At 39.1% G+C, this 24,831-nt stretch overlaps 1 protein-coding gene across 8 annotated transcripts in view; it reads right to left on the minus strand.

The window, feature by feature from the left end:
• Positions 1–24,831, minus strand: part of ANO10 (anoctamin 10) — a 277,242-nt gene that overhangs the window by 161,433 nt on the left and 90,978 nt on the right. For all 8 annotated transcript variants that reach the window (XM_059879755.1, XM_024982851.2, XM_024982847.2 and 5 more), the window contains 5 exon segments: positions 23,411–23,466; positions 20,355–20,429; positions 18,384–18,566; positions 10,173–10,364; positions 4,021–4,149 (listed from right to left, as the gene is read on the minus strand). In XM_059879755.1, the coding sequence (XP_059735738.1) occupies positions 4,021–4,149; positions 10,173–10,364; positions 18,384–18,566; positions 20,355–20,429; positions 23,411–23,466 (635 nt within the window).

Consider the following 24,831-nt stretch of genomic DNA (forward strand, 5'->3'; position numbering starts at 1 on the left):
ACAGTCATCTAAACACTGAACTGCATCCCTATAGTGTTTTAGTCACTACTCTAGGGAGTAGCCTATTTTCTGAGATAGAAAAGCAGACATCATTCGGTTCTCATGAAGCCAGTGGTGCACAGGAGGGTTGAGATGAGGTCCTGAAGGTGAAACCCCATGATGGGATTAGTGACCTTAAAAAAAAAAAAAAAAAGACACCAGCAAGTAAGAAGGCAGCTCTCAACAAGCCAAGAAGGCCCTTACAAGCACAAAATCTGCCAGCACCTTGATTTTGGACTTCCAGACTTCAGAACTGTGAGAAATACATGTCTTATTTAGGCCAGCCAGTCTACAGAATTTTGTTAGAGCAGCCTGAGTGAACACAAGTCATTGTAAAAAAAAAAGTTTCAACAATCAAGTACAAATCCTCTTGGAACAAATGGAAAAACAGAAAATCTCAGCAAAACAAACAAAACCCAGATGTTATAATTACAACACAGAACTAAATGGAACTTTTAGAACTGAAAAATGTAATCCCAGAAACTTTTAAAAACTCAGTAGATGGGGTCAACAGTATAGTGGAAATGACAGAGGAAAGAATCAATGAACTTGAGGAATATGAATAGAATTCACCCAACCTGAACAGCAGAGAGAAAACAGAGAAGATGAACAGAACCTTAGCGATCTGTAGGGAAAAAAAAAAAAAAATTCAGATTATCAGAATCCCAAATGGAGAAAAGAAAGAAGAAAGAGTATCTGAAGAAATAAGGCCTGAAATTTCCCCAAATTTGGTGAAAGAATAAGCCTAAAGATCTAAGAAGTGAAGTAAACCCCAAACAAATAAATCAATCCACACCAAGACCCATTTAACTCAATTTGGGGAAACTAAAGAAAAAACTTCAAAAGCAACCAGAGGAAAAGTGCAACAGTACCTACCATCGGTCTGAATAAAAACAGATTCCTCACCTAAACCTTGGAGAAGGATGTGCCAGAATATTTTTCAAGTGCTGAAAGAAAAGAATTGTAATCCACGAATTCCATACCTTATGAAACTATCCTTCAGGAATCAAAGAGGGGGAAAAACAGTGATCAGATAAAGAAAAGCTAAGAGAATTTGTTGCTAGCATTGGTTAAAGGAAGTTCTTCAAACAGAAAGGTTACAACACAGTTTTCCAGGCCTGCCACGACAAAGTATCAGGAACCAGGTGGTTTAAACAACAGAAATGTATTGTCTCACAATCTGGAGACTTGGAGTCTGAAGTCATGGCTTCAGGGGCCCTGCTCCCTCTGAAACCTGGATGGGTGACTGCTCCCTTGGTGCTGCCTGGGTTCTGGCGGTTAACGGCAGTCCTCCGGGTTCCGTGGCCTGGAGCTAAAGCGCTTCCATCTCTGTCTCCTTCGTCACAGGGCACTCTCCCCTGGGTTTCTGTGTCTCTTCTCTTCTTGTCAGGACAATGGTCATACTGGATAAGGGTCTCCTCTACTCCAGCATGACCTCACTGGAACTACTTAGAGTTGTAACAACTCCATTTCCAAATCAGGTCACATTCTGAGGTGCTGGGGGTCAGGAATTCAACAGACTTTTGGGGGAGACACAATTTACTAATAACAAGTTATCAAAGAAAAGTTTACAGACTGTAGGTTGCCGTTCATATAACATAGCATTCTCAAAATGAGAAAATTATAGAGATGGAGAAGAGATTCATGACCACTGATGCTCACAGAGGTGAGCTGAGGGACCAGAATACCAGTGTGACTATAAGGGGGCAGGAGGAGGGGGACCTTTGTGATGATGGAAATGCACATATCTTGACTGTAGGGGTTTAATGAATCAATACATGTGATAAAATGACAACCACACACACACTATACCAGTGTCAAGGTTTCCGTTTTGAAATCATGTTACAGTTATGTAAGTTGTAACCACTGGGGCGAACTGGGTGAAGGGTGCCTAGGACCTCTGTACTATCTTTCCAACTTCCTTTGAATTATAATTATTTCAAAATAAAAGGCTTAAAAATGTAACAAAGTAAAAATTAAAGTCACAATTAAAGAATATGTTTTCTATAGAAAACTTAAGGTTTTTCCTCACAAGAGTTTTTAATCAAGGCTTTTATTTCTGTTGTACTCTAAAGAGCCAATTTAGATAATGACAGTAAAATAGTTGCTTGAATACTACAGGAAGATACTAAAATGCTAAGAGGAGGCATAAGGGTTAGAACCTCAGGACAACAAAGTTCCTGCTAAAACTGATTAAGAGATCAGTTCCTGATATCTGATTAAGAGACCACTGATACAAAAGAAAACACTGGCGTAATGAAGGGGAATATATAGGAAGACTGGGCCAGCCAGGAGTCTAGAAAAAGTGACAGCAAAATCAAGAAGTGGGAAGTGTTGAAATCATCCATCACTGCTTAGAAGCTGATGATGGGACACCAAGACCCGGCTCAGACAGAGCTCTGCTCTGTTTGAAGGAAGGAATGATTTTTAGGTTTTCTGAATCTCTTAAGCCTATTACACTCCTCTTTCTCTGCCACTAAATTCACTAAGAAACCATCTAATAACCAGTTCCACTTCTACTTGAACACGGACTGTTATAAGCATTGGAAAAGTCTCCTTATGGCAAATAAACTACCTGGTATTCTGGTCAGTTCCTTGAGCCTCATGATTTTTAAATGAAAGCCAGCCCTAAAGCTGAAAGCCACTAATGAGCTCCGGATGTGCTGACAAAGACAGCCTCCAAGATCTGCAGAGTTAAGGGCCGTGTCTTAAATCAAGAAGATGCACTGTGAGCCTGGTTGGTTGGCCATCCCGTCTGAGGGACCTCTGTCTTGTTCTTTCACTGCCACAGGTGGTAAGTCACCTTGCAAATAGCTCTCCAAAATCCTGTTCAGCCAACAAAATTCAAAACAGGCTTACTTTTATCTGCAAAACATTCTCTTTCTCTTCCTGCTGCTGCTGCTAAGTCGCCTCAGTCGTGTCTGACTCTGAAACCCCAGAGATGGCAGCCCACCAGGCTCCCCAGTCCCTGGGATTCTCCAAGCAAGAACACTGGAGTGGGTTGCCATTTCCTTCTCCAATGGATGCAAATGAAAAGTGAAAGTGAAGTCGCTCAGTCGTTTCTCTTCCTACTTGCTGCTATCTAAAATCCTTCTCCAAAACACATACCCTATACACAACTTCTATCATGAACACAGATTCCTGCCGAACAAGCTAAAAGAGCAAACAGAACAAAGCAGAATCTCTTTCTTCTACTACCAGAAATGTACAAGTTCATTTCATTTCTTAGGGTTAGCCCTAAGTCCTGAATCACCGCTCTGTGACCCTACTAAGTTCTGCTTTGACAAACTTTTACTACTATTCTATTTTTTTTAATATCTAAAAATGAAAGATCACAGTATCCTTGACAACTATAATCACAAGAAGAAAATTCCTGCACATTCTTCCATTTGTTATTGATTAGAGCTTCATTTTCAAGATGTACAGTAATCTGTATTCAGAAATATGATAAACAAGTTAAATGTCAAAGAAATACACAGACAGCCAACTTATACTTTGTATGTGATATTATGGGTCTTCCTATTCTTTACATCTTGGAGTTGTAGAGCGTTTTACGATGAATCCCATACCTGCTGCAAATGAGACTTTAAACAAGTCATGATCAAAAAGCATTTCTTAGGATTTATTTGCTTAAGAAAGTAGAAGTTACAGATTCCCTAAAACTGACTAAAAAAAAATATTAAGTCCACAGAATTCTACTTCAAATAGGATTTATCTCCTCAGCACTAGACACACCAGCACAATGGCTGGAAAAGTAACAGTCCTGTTTGTACCATGGTGACTGTTTTGTACGTAGGCAACAACCAAGAACGCACAGCCTGGATCCTCGTGTGTTCCATTACCTGAACTGCTTTGCCTTCTAACCAGTTAATGCAAGTCACTGAACTGCCCCATCACTGACAGGCAGGGACATCACTGCTTTAGAAGAACACGGGCATCTGACATACAGACTGTTTAAAATAGACTTAAATGTTCACTTACCTCCACGGCAACTACGATCAAAATGAGGTCTGTTTTTGACTCTGGGAAGAGTGCATTCACTTGTGGTGACATTCCGATCAGAGCACAGTTGGTGACCACAGATATAACACTCATTGTTTCAAAAGCCAACTGAAAGAAAAAAAAAGTGTGAAATGAAAAATCACAATTGCATGTGTGCTCAGTCATGTCTGACTCTTTGAGACCCCATGGACTGTAGCACGCCAGGTTCCTCTGCGTATGGAAATTTTCCTGGCAAGAATACTGAAGAGGGTTGCCATTTCCTTCTCCAGGGGATCTTCCTGGCCCAGGGATCAAACCCATGCCTCTTGCATTGGCAGGCAGACTCTTTACCACAGCGCCACCTGGGAAGCCCAAAAACCACAATGACTGTGTCCATATTTCATCCTCCTTTTTCATGTTATTTAAAGTCAAAGAAAAAGTCTTTCCTTAGTTCTAAACATTCCAAGAATATGTAAAACTTTTTCTCTATAATGCCATGATTTTATTTAGGTCAAAAAAGCCATACTGATAGAAGGTATTTCAGATACTTTAGGCTTGAATATCCCAAACAATATGTTCTATCTTTCCAACCGGAGGTGGGCAGGGACCTGAATTTGGAACACATCCAAGAAAAATACACTATTAAAGTTAGTTGACTCTATGCATATCTAAAGGGAAACGAAAGTAGTGCAATCAGAGGGAATGTTTTATATTCAAAAATAAAGATGACTTTAAATAGAATTCATTTTGTGAAACTGTCCTACTTAACAGACCACACATCACATCTGGTTCAGCCATACCCAAGGCACCAGTTACAATGATTCCTTTCTAGTGGCATTTACCAAATCACCTGTAGAACTTTAGAAAAACACAGATACCAGGCCCCACTGAGACCTACCAAGACCTCTGTGATGCAGGGTCCCAGGACCAGTGCACATTACTGAGTGTGGACTGGGGAAACGTTGTGACCATTGTTCTTTCTTTTTTGTGTGCACAGCACTTGGTGATCACTACTTAAGAACTTACTAATTCTAAGAAATGCAATTACCACTAGAAATATAGAAGCAAAACATGATTGAAGCTCAACTTAATAAAATCTTGTCCCATGAAGATTATCTAATCTCAACTTAATGAAATCTTGTCCCATGAAGATTACCTACCTTGTATTTTAAATACCTATCTTGTATTTTAAAAAATCCTTTGTGTAATCTTATTATTTTTGACAGTTTTCTTTATAACAAATCTATGCAGGACTTTACCTTCTCCTAAAATTGCTTTAAATTTCTATTTATTTAATTATAAATTCAATCAAAAATCAAATGTTACCAGTGTACAGGGAAGAGTCTCCTTGTCCCCTTTCTTCCCCTTGTCAGTTTCTGTTCTTTCCACAAGATAACCACTATTATTAATTTCTTATATAACTTTCCACACACTTTGTCTGCAAACAAATATAAGCAAACTTGCACAAATACTTTCTTATTCTCCTCTCAGCATAATACACATTGTCAAGTCCCTTGCTTTGGTCACTTAAGATGCTGTGGAAGTTATTTTGTGTCAGGACACAGAGATCATCATTCTTAAGTCACAACTTAAGCCTTGAGTCACTACTGCTTAAGTATTTTATCACATGAATGTACCAAGGTTTATTTAATCATTTCCTTATTGGTTATTATTACAAACAATGCTACAATTAGAAACCCTGCAAACACATCCTTTAAGAAGTGTGGAAGTAGAATAAATTCCTGAAAGTGGAATAGTTGAGTCAAAGGTGCCACTGTATTCGTTATTCTGATAGTACCAAGCTGAACTTCCCAGGGTTGATCAGTTCGCCTTCCCATCGGCAGCACAGGACAGTGTCTGACTTCCTGCATTTCTAATACACTTCTATCTAAACTTTTTGATTTTTAAATATCACTTATCATGAGTTATAATTTACATATAATAAATTGCACTCATTTATGATATACACTTTATTACTCACCTGGGAAACCACTATCACAAAAGGATATTTCCATTTTCCCCCAAAGATTCCTCACAATGCTTTGCAATCCACCCCTCTCTTCATACCTGGCACCAAGCAAACTTTGATCTATTTTTTTGTCACTATATATTAGTTTTTCCAGAATTTTATATAGTTAGATTCACACAGTATATATGCTTTTATGTCTCCTTCTTTCACTCAACATGACTTTGAGGTTGATCCATATTATATGTTATCAGTAATTTATTCTTCTTTTTATTGCTGAGTAGGACTGAGCGACTTCACTTTCACTTTTCACTTTCATGCACTGGAGAAGGAAATGACAACCCACTCCAGTATTCTTGCCTGGAGAATCCCAGGGATGGGGGAGCCTGGTGGGCTGCCGTCTATGGGGTCGCACAGAGTCGGACACGACTGAGGCGACTTAGCAGCAGCAGCAGCGCTCCATTGTATGAATATATCATGATTTTTTTACCCACTTACCTAGTGGGTTGTTTGGTAAACTGGGTTGTTTCCAGTCTTGGACTATTCTGAATAAAGTTACTATGGATACTCCTGTACAGTCTTTGCAGGGATATGTTCTTTCCCCTGGATTTCTAAGAACAGAGGTGCTGGGGTATGGTAGGTATATGTTGAACTATTTTTTTTTTTTTTTACAAATTGCAATTTAGTTTTTCAAAGTAACCATTTACATTTTTATTGGTAATGTATGAGAGTTCCAGGTACTACACATTATTGCCAACACTTGGCACCATTAGTCTTCATTTTAAAACAGGTATATAGTGCAATCTCACTGTGGTTTTCTTGCGTATTTTCCCGGTAGCTAATTCTAAATCTTTCCTTGAGTTCATTGATTATTTGTATATATTCTTTGGTGAAGCATTTCTTCAAATCTTGTCCATGTCTTTATTTAACTGTCTTATTACTGAGTTGCAAGAGTCCTTCACGTAATCTGAACACAAGTTCTCTGGCAGATGTATGTGTTGTGAATATTTTCTCTCCTTGTCTGTCTTGCCTTTTTTTCCCTCTTAACTTTTGAAGAGCAAACTCCCTTATCCCCTCATTTGGAGATTTAATTACCCCAATACTATCAGTAGACAGTTGATGATTTTCTCCATTTAACAGATTTTACCTATCACATACTGAATTTCTGGACTTTCTATTTTGTTCCATTGATCTGTCTGAATAATGCACCAGGACCACTCTACTTTAACAAGTGAGTTTATGTAACATATTTTAATATGTAGGAAGGTGTGTCCCTGACCTTCCTTAGAGTTTTCCTGCTATTCTACTTCATTTCTTTTGCCCTATGAACTTGACAGTAAGTTATCTAATTAAAAGAAGAACTTCCATGGGGATAGTGCTACATTTATCAGCTAATTTTTAGGTTAACTTATTTGTAAATTAGAGGAGAACTGATACATTTAGGATATTGAGTCCTCCTATATTAGACACTGCTGTGTAACAAATCATCCCAAACTCTGTAACTTAAAAACAACAACCATTTCTTTAGTTCATTATTCTGCAGGTGGACAACTTTTGGTCTAGCTGACCTTGACTGGGCTTCCTCATGTACGTGTGGTCAGTGGGTGGGTAAATTGGAGACATAATTGGCCTGAGGAGACTAGTTAGAATTTCTAGAACAATATTCAATAAGAGTAGGGACAGTGGACATTCTTGCATTGTTCCTAATCTTAGAAAGCATTCAATCTTTCACTAACAAGTATGGTTGTTAGCTTTAAGCTTTTTGAAATAGATGTTCCTTATCAAGTTGAAGCAATATCCTTCTATTCCTATGTTTCTGAGAGTTTAAAAAATGAATGAGTGTTGGATGTTGCCAAATGCTTTATATATACTGACTGATATAATCATGAGATTTTTTTTCTTCTTTGGAATATAACTATGGTAGACTACACTGGTTGATTTTGAATACTGAACCAGAGCTTGCATCCCTGGACAAAATTCCACTTGTCATGGTATATAATTCTCCTCATATACTGCTAACTCTTATTAGTTAAGCTATTATTAAGCTGTTCTTAAAGAGATGGGAATACTAGACTACCTTACCTGCCTCCTGAGAAATCTGTATGCAGGTCAAGAAGCAACAGTTAGAACTGAACATGGAACAACAGACTGGTTCCAAATTGGGAAAGGAGTACATCAAGGCTGCATTTGTCACCCTGCTCATTTAACTTATATGCAGAGTACATCATGAGAAATGCTGGGCTGGATGACGCACAAGCTGGAATAAAGACTGCTGGGAGAAATATCAATAACCTCAGATACACAGATGACACCACCCTTATGGTACAAAGCGAAGAACTAAAGAGCCTCTTGATGAAAGTGAAAGAAGCGAGTGAGAAACTTAATTCAGAAAATTAAGATCAAGGCATCCAGTCCCATCACTTCATGCCAAATAGATGGGGAAACAATGGAAATAGTGAGAAACTTTATTTATTTTTTTTTTGGCTCCAAAATCACTGCATATAGTGACTGCAGCCATGAAATTAAAAATGCTTCTCCTTGGAAGAAAAGTTATGATCAATCTAGACAGCATATTAAAAAGCAGAGACATTACTTTGCCAACAAAGGTTCCTCTAGTCAAAGCTATGGTTTCTTCAGTAGTCATGTATGGATGTGAGAGTCGGACTATAAAGAAAGCTGAGTGCAGAAGAATTGATGCTTTTGAACTGTGGTGTTGGAGAAGACTCTTGAGAGTCCCTTGGACTGCAAGGAGATCCAACCAGTCTATCCTAAAGGAAATCAGTCTTGAATATTCATTGGAAGGACTGATGCTGAAGCTGAAACTCAAATATTTTGGCCACCTGATGTGAAGAACTGACTCACTAGAAAACATCCTGATGCTGGGAAAGATTGAAGGTGGGAGGAGAAGGGGACAACAGAGGATGAGATGGTTGGATGGCATCACTGACACGATGGACATGAGTTTGAATAGGCTCCTGGAGTTGGTGATGGACAGGGAAGCCTGGCGTGCTGCACTCCATGGGGTTGCAAAGAGTTGGACGTGACTGAGTGACTAAACGAAACTGAAAGCTGTTCTGTATGTTTATTCACAACAGATATTAGTCTGTTATCTTCTTTTATACTAGTCCTGATTTACTACCATACTGATACTAAATTCATAGAATGAATTAGAAAATATTCCTTCCTCCTCTGTTTTCTGGGACAAATTATGTAAAATTGATGTTAATTTCCCTTTAAATGTTAGAATTTACCAGTAAAACCATTTGGGCCAGGATATTTCTTTTTCGGGAATTTTTAATAGCATATTCAATTTCCTTGTGATTCTGAGGATACTCAAACTACCTATTTCACATTGAGTGAGTTGCGGTAGTGTACTTTTGGAGAAACTGCTCTATTTCATTCAAGATGATATGTAGCCAGAAGATACAAAGAACTGACTGAAAATGAAAACACAGCATGTCAAACTTTTGGGGATATGAGTAAAGCAGTGCTAACAAAGAAATCTGTAGAACTAAAGGCATGTACCAGAAAAGAGGGAAAATCTGAAATCAATAGTCTGAGCTTCTGCTCAAGAAACTAGAAACAAAGAACAAAATAAACACAGAAGAATCAGAAAGAAGGAAACAATAAAGGTAAGAGTACAAATCAATGAAATTGAAAGCAGTAAAATAACAGAGAAGATCAATGAAACAAAGAGTTGCTCCTTGGAAAAGATCAATACAATTGTCACACCTCTAACAAGACTAATAAGAAAGAAGAGACAGTTCTCACACTTCACACATTCTCTTTCATCCATGATTATTTATAAATGTGTTGTTTAGTTTTTAAGTGTTTGGTGATTTCCCTATCATCTTTCTGCTACTGATTTTCAATTTGGTTCCATCATGGCCAGAGAGCACATTGTGTATAAGTTCAATTCTTAGAATTTTTTAAGGTTGTTTTATTCCCCAGGAGATGGTACATATTGTTGCAAGTTCCCCAGGAGATGGTACATATTGTTGCAAGTTCTATAAACACTTGAAAAGAAAGTATATTCTACTACTGTTGAGTAGAAAGTTCCATAACATGGATTAGATTCTCTTACTGGATAGTATTTTTCCAAAACTCTCCATAGAGCTTTTATTTAAAATCACAATGCTTCATTTTTTAATTAAAAAAAAATCATAATTTTTTTTCAAATAATTACCTGCCATACACCAATACTGGCTGACGGTTCTGAGAATGGACGTTTTAAGACTCTGCACATTTTTAAGGCATCTGAATTAACTTCAGTGAGATTATTTAGCACAGCGAAGGCAGCTGCCAGTGGGTAAACACAGGAGAAAAGGCTCACATAACCAAACTGCAGGAATAACTCCAAGTAATCATCAAAGGTGCCCTGAAAATATAAACAAGAAGAAAACAGGCATTGTTTTAATATCACTTAATAAGAGCAGTCTTTAGCAGTCTTTCGAAAGCAGTCTTTCAAGGCAGGAACCTCTAACAACAATAATAATAAAAATCTCAAGAGTTTCTCCCAATTCCTTCTTCTCAACAACAGAATTTAAATTCAAAGACCATTTTATCTTCAAGTCCCTGAAATAAAGAATAAAAAATGATTTTGCTGCTCATATCACATCAAATCACTGAAATATTACATTTTTTTCCTAAGGTAAATTACAGCAAATCTAAAGCAATTTGCTCCTGACCAAGTAAAAAGAAATGATCCCGTTTCACTATTAGAAATCTTACATGATGGTCCCTTCACATCATGGGTACCACGAATCTCTGCCCCTGAACTTCCATTAATAACTTGACGGTGGTGACGCCAGCAAAAAATGGCAAAGTAAGAACATCCAGAAGTTTTCCTCTCCATAAAAGCAAACAGAAACTAACTATAAAATGTGTCAAAATTCACTTTGTTAGTATTCTGGAAATTAAACAAAGGCTTGTATCAATTATGGAAACATTTAGTCAAGAATAACAGCTCAATTTTGAGTCTCACCTTCTGCTCCCCAGTTCTGTAGCAGCTTCAAAAAATAAGAATAGCATGCATTCCCATACCAGAGGGAGGAGAATGTGGCTGCAGATCTTTGAAAGTCTAATCCGAAAGGAAAGCATTATCTGGCCTGCCTCTAGAAGACTTGACTCAAAAGAATTCTCCCTATTTAACCACATTGAGTCTTCGGGTGCTAAAGGTCCTCCCCACAGATGTTAATTGAATTTTTTAACATCAGACTTGACCTGCATACACATTTCTCAGGAGGCAGGTCACGTGGTCTGGTATTCCCATCTCTTGAAGAATTTTCCACAGTTTGTTGTGATCCACACAGTCAAAGGTTTTGGCATAGTCAATAAAGCAGAAATAGATGTTTTTCTGGAACACTCTTGCTTTTTCAATGATCAAGCAGATGTTGGCAATTTGATCTGTGGTTCCTCTGCTTTTTCTAAAAATGAGCTTGAACATCTGGAAGTTCATGGTTCACATATTGTTGAAGCCTGACTTGAAGAATTTTGAGCATTACTTTACTAGCGTGTGAGATGAGTGCAATTGTGCTGTAATTTGAGTATTCTTTGGCATTGCCTTTCTTTGGGATTGAAATGAAAACTGACCTTTTCCAGTCCTGTGGCCACTGCTGAGTTTTCCAAATTTGCTAACATATTGAGTGCAGCACTTTCACAGCATCATCTTTTAGGATTTGAAATAGCTCAACCAGAATTCCATCACCTCCACTAGCTTTGTTCATAGTGATGCTTCCTAAGGCCCACTTGACTTCACATTCCAGGATGTCTGGCTCTAGGTGAGTGATCACACCATCGTGATTATCTGGGTCATGAAGATCTTTTTTGTATAGTTCTTCTGTGTATTCTTGCCACTGCTTCTTAATATCTTCTGCTTCTGTTAGGTCCCTACCATTTCTGTCCTTTATTGAGCCCATCTTCAATGAAATGCTCCCTTGGTATCTCTAATTTTCTTGAAGAAATCTCTAGTCTTTCCCATTCTACTGTTTTCCTCTATTTCTTTGCATTGATCGCTGAGGAAGGCTTTCTTATCTCTCCTTGCTATTCTTTGGAACTCTGCATTCAAATGGGTATATTTTTCCTTTTCTCCTTTGTTTTTTGCTTCTCTTCTTTTCACAGCAATTTGTAAGGCCTCCCCAGACAGCCATCTTGCTTTTTGCATTTCTTTTTCTTGGAGATGGTCTTGATCCCTGTCTCCTGTACAATGTCACGAACCTCATTGCATAGTTCATCAGGCACTCTATCTATCAGATCTAGTCCCTTACATCTATTTCTCACTTCCACTGTATAATCATAAGGGATTTGATTTAGGTCATACCTGAATAGTCTAGTGGTTTTCCCCACTTTCTTCAATTTAAGTCTGAATTTGGCAATAAGCAGTTCATGATCTGAGCCACAGTCAGCTCCTGGTCTTATCTTTGCTGACTCTATAGAGCTTCTCCATCTTTGGCTACAAAGAATATAATCAATCTGATTTTGGTATTGACCACCTGATGATGTCCATGTGTAGAGTCTTCTCTTGTGTTGTTGGAAGAGGGTGTTTGCTACGACCCATGCAGTCTCTTGTCAAAACTCTACGAGGCTTTGACCTGCTTCATTCTGTACTCCAAGGCCAAATTTGTCTGATACTCCAGTTTCTTGACTTCCTACTTTTGCATTCCAGTCCCCTATCATAAAAAGGACATCTTTTTTGGGTGTTAGTTCTAAAAGGTCTTGTGGGTCTACATAGAACCATTCAACTTCAGCTTCTTCAGCATTACTAGTCAGGGCACAGACTTGGATTACTGTGATATTGAATGGTTTGCCTTGGAAACGAACAGAGACCATTCTGTCGTTTTTGAGACTGCATCCAAGTTCTGCATTTTGGACTCTTGTTGACTATGATGGCTACTCCATTTCTTCTAAGGGATTCTTGCGAGAGGCAAGTGATCTTTAATAACTGGAAAAAGGCACCTGCATTGAAGTGGGAGGCCTGGACACTGGTGACTCTGACCTATCACCTGAGCAACATCACCACTCCTCCACAGGACCCAGAGGCCTGCTGCTCACACAGTTACCCCAGTGGGGCCAAGCAGCGCTCTACATGGTGCAGTGACGGGGTGAGGGAGCCATCCACGCCAGCTTCCAGCCTTCTCACTCTCATGATCATTCAGTGCACATGCAAAAATGACAGCTTAAGAAAAACACTCACTGCAGTATTTTAAAGCAACATGAAACAATCATTATAAATTCATAATTTTAAGTATTATTACTGTATTTCACAATCAGTCTTTCACCAAGATACAGACGCCAGATTCAACAGATGAGAGCTTTAGTAGAAGTCAGAATTCTACTTCTAGTCAGTCTCTTTATTTTTTATTTTACTAAAATATGAAATACCCAAACAAAATTACTGGGGAATTACAGAGTACTGGGGATAGCAGGAAGTGCTTCTTCCAGATGTTCTGGATATTTGGATGAAAAATGAACCCAGGGATTTTGAGTGAGTTTCACTGACTGTCTGCAAGCCTTGCCAAAGAGTAATGCCAACTGCCTATGTTTTGGGAGCTGGCAGGTTGACACTCAGCTGGGGATTCAGTGGTGAACAGTTTCTAAACAACTCTTTGGTTGCATTTGGCACTAGAAAGAATTTCCTTATGTTCTGTTGCAGCATTGAGATGTGGTTTTTAAATACACCCAGCAATATAGCATCGATTTATTTCTCTGAAGAGTGAAGAAATCAAGGGTTGGGAAAGAGTGAAAATCTTAGCAATCAAGCCATTGTTACCACAATTCATTCTTAAGAAATCCTGAGAGCCTATGCTTGGCTTTCAAAATTGCGTTGTTTTAGCTCGTAAAATACAAGGTTGAGGCTCTGCAGAGATGTGTCGATGACAGTTTCTCTCTGATGCTCCACAGGGCAGCCTCCAGAAGTCACATAAACATCATCTGGCCTTTCTAGCATCCAGAACCCAGGGAGCCCCTTCCTCACAGAACAGCACACCCCACATTCTGCATTTCCATCTCACAACAGGATTTGCAGTGGTAGTATTTACATGGTAACACTATCAGTACTTTGACACTTCTGAGTACTTTTGGTTCAGTCAATTCAGCAGACCAGGGACATTATCTTTCATCAAGAAGCAAAGAAAAAAAAAGCAAATTTAACAAAGTAAACAACCACATGTTAAAAAAATACACTAACCAAGATACACGCTACTCTATCAGCTGCAAGTTAGCAAAAGAACAACTTACTAAGATGATTCTGAGGACCTATTCACAAACTTTAAGAACAAAGCAACTATTTATAATGCTATGGTATATCCGTGACATAGTAATTTTACATATCTAATTTATTACATGTATGAAAACCAAGTTTCAGGTTCCAGGGGATCCATCCTACCAGCCCCACTGCCCCTGGAGAACACACATCTCAGAGTTTCCCACCCAGAGTAAGTGAGAAGGAAAGAAAAGTACAGGATGAAGGCAACAGCCAGCACACAGCAGGCCTGAGCCACTCTTTTCCTGAAGCTGTCCTTTATTCAACATTGAACTGAGTGCCTGCTGAATGCCAGGCTCTCTGTTAGCAACAGAGTTTCCACAATAAACAACATGGAAACCCTATCCCAGTGACTGAGAAAGGAAAATTGCTAGCAAATGGCACAAACCCTTAAGAATATTAGCATATTCAACATCACAATGTGGAATACTGAGCAAGTGAAGTTAATCACTTAAATGCAAACGTGGTGGTCCATTAAGAAATGTACGAAAATACTAATTGAAGGAGGTAAGATACAGAAGCAAAAAAAAATTTTTTTTGATAAAATTCAACATCATGATAAAACTTCTTTTCAAATAGGAAAGAGAAAAAACTTCTTAAACTGATAAAGTTACTGCCACAAACATAGAACATACATAATACTCAATGGTCAGGGGGAAAAAAAAATCAGGAACAAGATAAAGATTCCTGTTATAACTATTTGTGTTCAAATTGTATTGAACATATTAGTGAGTCAAATAATAAAAAGTTGAAGGACTGAAGGAAAAAAGAAAATAGCCATTAGTGAAGCGGGGAGGGTTAAGAGTTTGGAATCAGCAGACACAAACCGTAATATTATATATAGGATGGAGAAACAACAAGGTCCAAGTAAATGTGCACAGGGAATTGTATTCAATATCCTGTAACAAGCCATGTTAGATAAACATGTATATATATATGTATTCCTTTTCATATATATATATACTTGCCCCCTGAAAAACCTGTATGCAGGTCAAGAAGCAACCATTTGGAATGGATATGGGACAACACTTCTTCAAAATTGGGAAAGGAGTATACTGTCCGTCTGCTTATTTAATTTCAATGCAGGGTACATCACACAGAATGCCGGGCTGGATGAAGCACAGATTGCTGGGAGAAATATCAGCAACCTCAGATATGCAGATGATACCACTCTAATGGCAGTATGTGAAAATAACTAAAGAGCCTCTTGATGAAGGTGAAAGAGGGGAGTGAAAAAGCTGAATTAAAACTCAACATTCAAAAAAATAAGATCATGGCATCCGGTCCTGCCACAGCAGTTGCCACGTCATGGCAAACAGATGGGGAAACAATAAAAACTGTGATAGACTATTTTCTTGGGCTCCAAAATCACTGCAGACAGTGACTGCAGCCATGAAATTAAAAGACGCTTGCTTCTTGGAAGAAAAACTATGACAAATCTAGGCAGCATATTAAAAAGCAGCAACATCAGTTTGCCAACAAGGTCCATATAGTCAAAGCTATGATTTTTCCAATAGTCATGTATGGATGTGAGAGTTGGACCATAAAGAAGGCTGAGCACTAAAGAACTGATGTTTTCAAACTGTGGTACTGCAGCTGATTCTTGAGAGTCCTTTTGACAGCAAGGAGGTCAAACCAGTTAATTCTAAAGGAAATCAACCCTGAATATTCACTGGAAGGACTGATGCTAAAGCTGAAACTTCAATACTTCGGCCACTTGATGTGAAGAGCTGACTGGTTGGAAAAGACTTTGATGCTGGGAAAGACTGAGGGCAGGAGGAGAAGGGGACGAAAGAGGACAAAATGGTTGGATGGCATCACCGAATCAACAAACATGCGTTTGAGCAAACTCTGGCAGATAAAGAAGGACAGGGAAGCCTGGTGTGCTGCAGTTTGCGGAGTCGCAAAGAGTCAGACACAACTTAGCAACTAAACAATGACAACAAAATAATTGAATTACTTTGATGTACAGCAGAGATTAACACTGTAAATCAACCACACTTAATAAAATTACAATTGAAAAAGAAAATATCAGGGGACATATGTATACCTATGACTGATTCATGTTGCTATTGGGCAGAAACCAACACAATACTGTAAAGCAACTGTTCTTCAATTAAAAATTAATAAATTTAAAATTAAAAAAGAAAATGTCCATTTTTCATTTGTAGCTGAAATAACTGTCTACATACAAAAATCCAATAAAATTTTAAAAAGTTGGAAATAATAGAATTCTGCAAAAATTCTGGATAAAAAATATAAAAACCAATGAGCATTCAGATATGCCAGCAACAAGCAATTAGAAAGTATTTTTAAAGAGCTACCATTTATAGGGAACAGAGTAGTCTCAGTATCTATCACAGATGACCTATTCAACACAAAGCCAAAAAGAACCTAAGCAAAAAAGAGCCTTTGCAAACTGTCTGTCACCCGGTCTGTATGTGATCTACCAAGGCAGGCCTTCACGTGGAGCAACGGCCCCACCACCCTGCCCCATCGAAGCCTACTGATGGGGTATAATGGAGGCCCACCTCCAGAACTGCTGAACCTGAATCTCAGGGGGAAGCAACGGGACAAACTGGATTCACAAAAATTCATGCTCTGAAAAACAAAAAGGTGCGGGGATTACTCTAGATCTGTAGTTTCCAAACCTTCAGGTCCCTGAAGCCCTAAACTCTTTCAAATCACTGATGATATCAAAGACTTTTTGTTCCTAAAAGTTATTATACCTAGCATTATTTACTGTGTTAGAAATTAAAAAGCAAAACTGAAAAAATATTTCTCATTTACTCACTTCAAAAATAAAAAGCATATTAACATAAATAAAATATTGTTTGAAAAAATAATTACATTTTCCAAAATAAAAAAATGTTGAGTGTGGAGGATGGTACTCACTTACATCTTTGACACACATTTTTGATGCCTAGCTTGTGAGAAGGCATATCGTTTGCTGTGTGTCAATACAGTATTCTGGTTGGAATACTCACCATGGAATCTCAGCCTCACACAGCTATGTGTTTGGATATGAGCCGCTCCCAGGAGCGGGAGAGGAGTGCACAGTGAGATCTGAAGGGCTACACAGCCCTGGCCCTGTTACTGGAAGAACTGGGTCAGGAGACCCCAGTGGATGACCTCTGGTGGAGACATTATGGAGAATTTCTTTTTCTTTATACTCTGTCTCATAGTTTCCAAGCTTTCTATAGTGAGTAAGCAAGTATTACTCTTTGGAATAATGTTTTAATCTCAATCAAACTCCTTTTTCCCAAAGCTTGGCAACACTGTTTTAGATTCATAATGTAGCATTCAGGATGATTTTATAGAAAATATAATTCTAAGCTCACTGGCTTCAGTAAGGAAACAATGTACCTGGGGGTAAGGATGAGTGCATAGCAAGCAACGATCTAGAATAAATGCATCCCCAAAGCACAACCCCATTTCCAAATAAATGGAGAGAGTTAAAACAGTAATAACTCGTGTTGATCTTGTGAAAAGAGTGAAGAAGGAACTTATAGGAGATGAGGAGGGAAGAACAGTCAGATAACGCAGGACCCTGCAAGCAAGTTAAGTTACTAAGGAGAGAGACATTTAAGCCCAGCGTTCACTCAGACCCATCGCCTGTTGAGGGAAATTAGTACACTGCTTCCTTTACTTCACATCAGAGAGCCCATGCTGAATAACAGAAAGACTCTGAATAGAAAAATCTTGAATCTTATTTCTTATTTAGGCACCAAGTGATTAACAACACAGAGCTTTACCTATTATTAACGTGAGAAAAGTGGCCTTCCATCGTTAGCGATGGGCTTATAGTTTTTGAGTACAAAGTGTCCAGAGCACACAACGGCTCCATGGCCGTCTCGCCTCTCCCCTGCCGTCTCTGAAACGGCCCCGCCACCCTCAGCAGAGCAGTCTCACAATTCATGGGACTCGTCCTTTGGATGCTAGGCATACATTTCAGGCTCAAGGCAGCAGCGTTTTGACACACTGTTCTTTTTAACTGTGAAGTACTTCATGGTAAGGAAACTGGCTGGAAAGCAGTCATACCTGAGATGATGAATATGTACATATTTGTCGTACACACTCTGCACATGACTATTATTATTCACTTTCAATGTTTAATTCGGCAGTATCCAAACTTACCAAGTAAGTTCCCATTTCCTTTTCCAGAACGACCTGTTCATATAATGTAGCATCGATGTCTGCCTTTAAAGCTTCCACCTTCTTCTTCACCCGAACATGGTGCTTCTTTTGGAGCCAATAAGGAAGCAGAGATTCTACAATTTGGTTAAGGATCTGGGAGGTAATCAGGAGAGTGGCCAAGCTCTAAAGAGGAGCACATAAATGATATTTGGCAATGTGACTTAACAAAACCAAAGCATGTGTACAATTATGCAGTTAAAAAAAAAAAGGAATCTAACAAATAATGTATTATTATGTTATAAAAACAAGTATCAGAAAAGCTAGGTATAAAAAAAATAAAGAGCTAAGTGTTAGAATGATGTTTCTAATTTACTGGTTCTTCACAAGACAGACAAAAATATAAAAAGATTATAATACAATAATACAAATAAGATTATAATAGAAAACTGGTTGTAAGTTGGGAGGACAACAAATTAAATTGAAATTCTGTTTTTTACAATCTCATGTGAGTCTAAATGATGTCACCAACTTTGAAAGTTTAGTCAGAACTTACTACAAAATTAATATATGCTTCCTCACTGTAGAAAAACTTAAAAAACAGAAAAAAAGTCAGACTTAACTGCACAACCATGTCAGAACCACTGCTAACATCTTACTTAAGTATTTCTTCCTAATGATATGTAAAAATAAAAGTAGAAACATCTGTATGTATACAGCTTTGTAGATGTCTTTTCTCACTATCCTGTGAGCACTTTCCCATGTCATGAATAATTCCTTTTTACTAGCCCATGCACTGTGGTTGAATGTAAGCACTATTTCCAACTCCCGTTGTCATAAGTGCTGCTCCTCACCTACGTGCACGAATCTTCATCCCACCTTTGATGATTTACTAGGAATGGAATAAGGTTCTTAGGAAAGGTACTCAAGTGGTTTCCAGAGGTATTGTGTCAATTTCCACTCTTCCCAGGTAGGCATCAGGGTTTCCAACACAAACCACCTTTGCTGATATTAAAATTCTTTGTTTCAAAGAGTTCTTCCCTGTCCCTCATCCCCTGTTAAATAAAGGAGACTCTCAAAAGCATAAGAAATGAGGGGTCGTATCTCACTAATACACTAACGGTGGGACTGGAGAGGTATGTATGTCTAACCTATTGATTTCAAATGTATTATTTTCAAAAATAATTTGTAAAAGTAACATTATATCTAGTTTAGTTACTAGGAACACAGTATTTTACTTTTATGTCAGCTTTTAGAACTGTAACTACAAAATCTTAACTTTCTGTTATACAAATTTTTTAATTTCTTGAAAAATGATCCCAAGCTCTCATATAAAGATTAAGAAGCCTAAACTTTGAGACACTAACAATCGCAGTATATCAAAACCAGAAAAGAATAGCCCTTACTGGTAGGTGGCTCAAGTATTAAAAAAAAAAAAAGAGAGAATTTAGAAAGCAATAATTTATACTTCATTTATTATTCACTATGATTATGAGATCCAGAAATGGTAACACAACAAAATATATGTCAGACTTTCATAAATATCTCAGAAATGAGACAACACTGCATAGCATCTGCTGGTCTGCAAAGTTTAACAACATACCAGTTTAAAAATGAAATGTGTAAGACCATTATACCAATCAGCCCTACCCCAAGCACACCAAAGTTCAACTGATGAATTCATTTTTTGCTGTTAAAATTGCTTTTACAAGCTTTGGTATCAACTATATATTTGATTTTAGTGCCCTAAATGATTAATTTTGCACTTTGGTTAGCTTCAACTAATTTCTTTCCAGTTGAGCACAATACCTAGTGCAATTGCTAATGTTTTTTTTTTTTTTTTAGAACTGGGCTTAGAAATACAAAATTTAATAATTTTGTCAAGATAATAATGGGAAGACCATTACATTACTATACTATACGAAAGCACCTTGCAAATAAAAAAAATCTATGCCTTCTGTTTTTCACACTCACCTGACGCAAAAGCTTCATATCCCTCAGGACAAAGGCAATGTAGAAAAGTGAGGCAAAGCAATTCAGAAAGTTGAACTGCCAAAAAAAAAAAAAGAGAGAGAGAGAGAGCAATATTTAATATTTTGTCACTGAACTTTACTACAATTTGTGGAGCCCTATACCAAGGCCACAGGTGCAGTGCCCCATACCAAGGTCACCTCTGGAATTGAGACAGCCCCATAGCAACCATTGCCATGAGCCCTCCTGATCTAAACTGGCCAGCTCCCTGACCCCTTATTAGGTAAAAATACCCACCTTAACCAACCACCTAATGCCACCCTTCTAGCAGGAATTTTCTTTGTCTTGAGGCTATAAAAACTGGCTACCAACCCAGGAAAATCATCTGCTCTCCCTTAAGCCGACCCACTGTTCCCACTCTAATAAACTCTATTCCCCTCTCATTCTGCCTCTTGTTTGGAAATTCTTTTCCAACCCACATACAGACCACGACACAATTGTAAATATCACATTTAAAGACGTCATGAGGGACTTCTGGTCCCAACAAGATGGCAAAGACTTGTTTCTCCTATGCCGCCGCGCCCCCTCCCCCACGTCAGGAAGCACACCTACGAACTCCAGAAATATCACGAGAGGTAACCAAAGCGGAACTCAGAAAGGTGCTGAGAGGACTGCACAGCACCAGCACATCTTATGTCCCTACTACTTTCTTATCAAAGAGAGAGTTCAGTATCTCCCACCCCCAACCTGGTAATCTGGGCATCTCCAGGAGGCACAGTCCCTGCCCACCCTGCTTACAATAGGAGTCCTACAACAGGCAAGCCCAGCGTCACTAACAGCGAGCTGCCAGGGCATGTGCTCTCTTTCCTCTCTGCCCTGCTAGGCCTGCCACTCCCCGCCCCACAGAGAAGATGCCTGGATGGAGGGGTCAGCACCCATTAAAAAGGGACCCAACCCAACAAGCAGCCCAGCCCTGGAAGCCTCTCTGTGCCCAGGAATCTGAGACTCCCCACTCTCCCAGAGACACACCTAGGAAGCCGGGTGGCAAGAGCAAGAGAGATGAGCCACAGCAACCAGCCGGGTAGCATCTTTGTCACCATGGGCCTGAGACTGCCCTGCCCAGACACATGGTTCAGGGGTCAGGGGTGTAGAAGTGGGGGTAGGGATCCCACCATAACAACTACCATTTCTTTTTTTTTTTTTGGTGGTGCCATGTGGGCATGTGGGATCTTGGTTCCCTGAACAGGGATGGAATCCATGCCCCATGCATTGTAAGCGTGGAGTCTTAACCACGGGACCACCAGGGAAGTCCCCCAACATGTGCCATTTCTTCCTTTAGTTCACCTGCTCAAGAACCTGCAACTACCTGTGGGACACAGGAGATTCCTTCCTGTGCCCCAGCCCCACGCTGGCTCCTTCTAGCTTTACAATACTGCTTTCTGAGACAGAAGACTGCTGTTGCGCACACTGTGCACCAGTTGCTAGAGAGAGTGAGCAGTGACATAATGTGGGGCAGGGGTAGGGATGGGGGTGTTAAGTTATGGTAGAAGTAGAATAGCAAAAGCTCGGAAGGCTGAGAAACACCCTCCCCACAAGATTAAAAAGAAGGGAGAGTCGGGACTTTTCTGAAGGTCCAGTGGTTAAGACTCCACGCTGCCAATGCAAGGGGCCTACGTTTGATCCCTGGTCAGGAAACAGGAAACCAAGATTCCACATGTAAAGTGCACGGACCAACCAAAAAAAAAAAAAAAAAAATTTTTTTTTTTTTTTTTTAAATTAAAAAGGAAGGGAGAGACCTAACATACACAGGAGAGGATTAGCAGACTCTCAGCAATGAGTCTTTTTACAAGACAGTCACCTGACACTGTATCTGGCACCAGCAGAGAATAATCCAGTCTTAAAAATGGCTAAATTCTTTAAGACAAATGGAGTGTTTTACCTCTAAGGGCAAGAGCTCTGTTTTGTGATCTTTTTCAAAGAATCTTTTGATGCATCACACATTCCCCTGCTCACTTTCTCACACAGACAACACAGAACGTAACATCCTTGCTGACTCAGCACCAACATTTTGAATATAAATTATTTTACAGGGCTAGAATGAGGCCCTCAGAGCCTTTTTAGATACAGATGGCTGCTTGCCCCTTTTCCAATGTCCAAATTGCTAAAGCTGTTGAAGTCTCATTACTTATTTATGAGAGGTTTTCTATTTCCTTCCCTACTCTTGCTTCTATAAATGTTGCTACTTGCAGAAACCTAATCACCTTCCTAATGATGGCTTCTGATCCTTTAAGGATGGAAAAACCAGAGAAATAAGCTTCTCAGAATGACTTCTGGAACTGGAACAAAGGCTCTTTCTAAGCGACGGCCTGGACTCCGCTCCGGGGAGTAAAGTACAGGGACTGTGTTAAATCAATTCCAGTGCAGAACTGCAGAGTTCAGAGGACTCCCTATGCACCTTTCTGGATTCTCAGCTATGTTACAGATGGCTGAGGTAATCTCCTTTTACACAAGGTGCTTTCAAGCCACCTCTTTGTTATTTCCAATAATGGTGGGAAGAGGCATAATTGTGAGCTTTTACATAAGCAGCAAGCAGGTTACACAGTACTTACCCTCCATCCCTTCCCTTCTGCCCTTCAAAACATGCTAGAAACCTCTTGGACTTTGGAAATTCCTTTGACAAAATTTTTAAAAATAATAATTTAGCACTTCATCACTAAACAATAGGTGGGTAACTGGAACGATTGGTGAATAATGAAACATTCAAACCTGAGTCACCGAAAGGAAAACATGTCTACAGTGTTTCAAACAACTGGAAATTGGCTATAATACTAATTTTTATATTCAAAGTCTTATATCATGACACATTTGTAATAAGACTGCTGAGTGTGTATGTAAATACACTTGTTAATCAATCCTTGCCTTCTTGGACAAAGTATATTAACTACTCTTACCTGATATTTTAAATTACAATCAAGTCTTCATATTTATAGTCCTAAATATTAAACAGTATACACTTGTTTCATAATTACAATGGATCTGTATATAAAAGTTCTACTTACCACTAACACTTTCAGAATTAGGTGATTCTGGTAGGCAGATTCCAATCTGTGATTCTCTATAATATTAAAAAGGAGAAGTAATGTCAGATAAGAAAGCGGAACAGGAGTCGTCGTGAGGTGAGGTGAAGCCTGTGCTGAGGGCAGCCACGTCCAGCCACAGAGCCTCAGTCAGTAACCGCGCTAGACAGTCCATCACGGCTACTGCTTCCCACCAAGAACATCAAAAAACAAAGAAACTAAAGACACATTTTTCAAGGTACTGAAATAGCACTGTGGTCTGAAATTATTTTTTAAAATATTAATGCAACAAAGAAATGATCCCACAGACAGCCACCAGAAAAAGACTGTGTGAGCAGTAATAGTAAAATTGAGAGCAACCTCTGAAGAGCAGTAGGGCAAGAAATCAAATTTACAAGGATTAATTTAAAAGGAAACTCAAGTTCCCACCCTCACTCAGCAAAGGAGACACTGTGCAGGTCCCAAGTTGGTATTATTGTTCAGTTGCATCTGACTCTTTGTGACCCCATGGACTGTAGCCTGCTAGGCTCCTCTGTCCAAGGGATTCTCCAGGCAAGAATGCTGGAGTGGGTTGCCATTCCCTTCTCCTTGGACTCTTCCAGACCCAGGGCACGAGCCTGCATCTCCAACATTGGCAGGCGGATTGTCTACTGCTGGGACACCACAGCAGGGCAGAAGGACAAAAAAGGCAGATTCTGAACAGAAGTATCACCTTGCACAGAGAGGTAATGTTAGGCTGACCTGGATTTGAACCTAAACTCAGTCAGTCAGTCACTGTGTGACCTTGGGCAAGTTACTTAACCTCCTGACACTCAGCCTCCTTGCTTACAAAACAGGCCTGACACTACCCTTCTTCCAGGGTTACTGTCAGGATTAGAAATACTACAAAAACCACAGCTCAGCTCAAGGAAAGCACTCGGCAAATAGTAGCTAGCAACTATGCTCCAATAAAAATTTTTAAAAAAATCTTATGAGAACAAAAACAAATAAATGATGTGTGTTAGTCACTCAGTCGTGTCCGACTCTTTGCGACCCCATGGACTGTAGACTGCCAGGCTCCTCTGTCTGTGGGATTTCCCAGGCAAGAATATTGGAGTGGGTTGCCGTTTCCTTCTCCAGGGGACCTTCCTGACCCAGGGATCAAACCCAGGTCTCCAGCATTGCAGGAAGATTCTTTGAAGGCAGATTCTTTACCGTCTGAGCCACCAGAGAAGTCCCAAATAAATGGTATCTGTTGTTATGTAACTAATATAAAGAATATTAAATATCTGTATGGTCCAGAAGTTCAGGCCTAGACTTCTTCCTAGGGGTTAATATACTAATAGCATATTTATTTGTCTGACTGAATAAATTAATTAAAGAGAAAACTGCCTATCAAGACCCTTTTTAAACTATAACCAAGT

This window comes from Bos taurus, chromosome 22, assembly GCF_002263795.3.
Source record: "Bos taurus isolate L1 Dominette 01449 registration number 42190680 breed Hereford chromosome 22, ARS-UCD2.0, whole genome shotgun sequence".
Lineage (NCBI taxonomy): Eukaryota > Metazoa > Chordata > Mammalia > Artiodactyla > Bovidae > Bos > Bos taurus.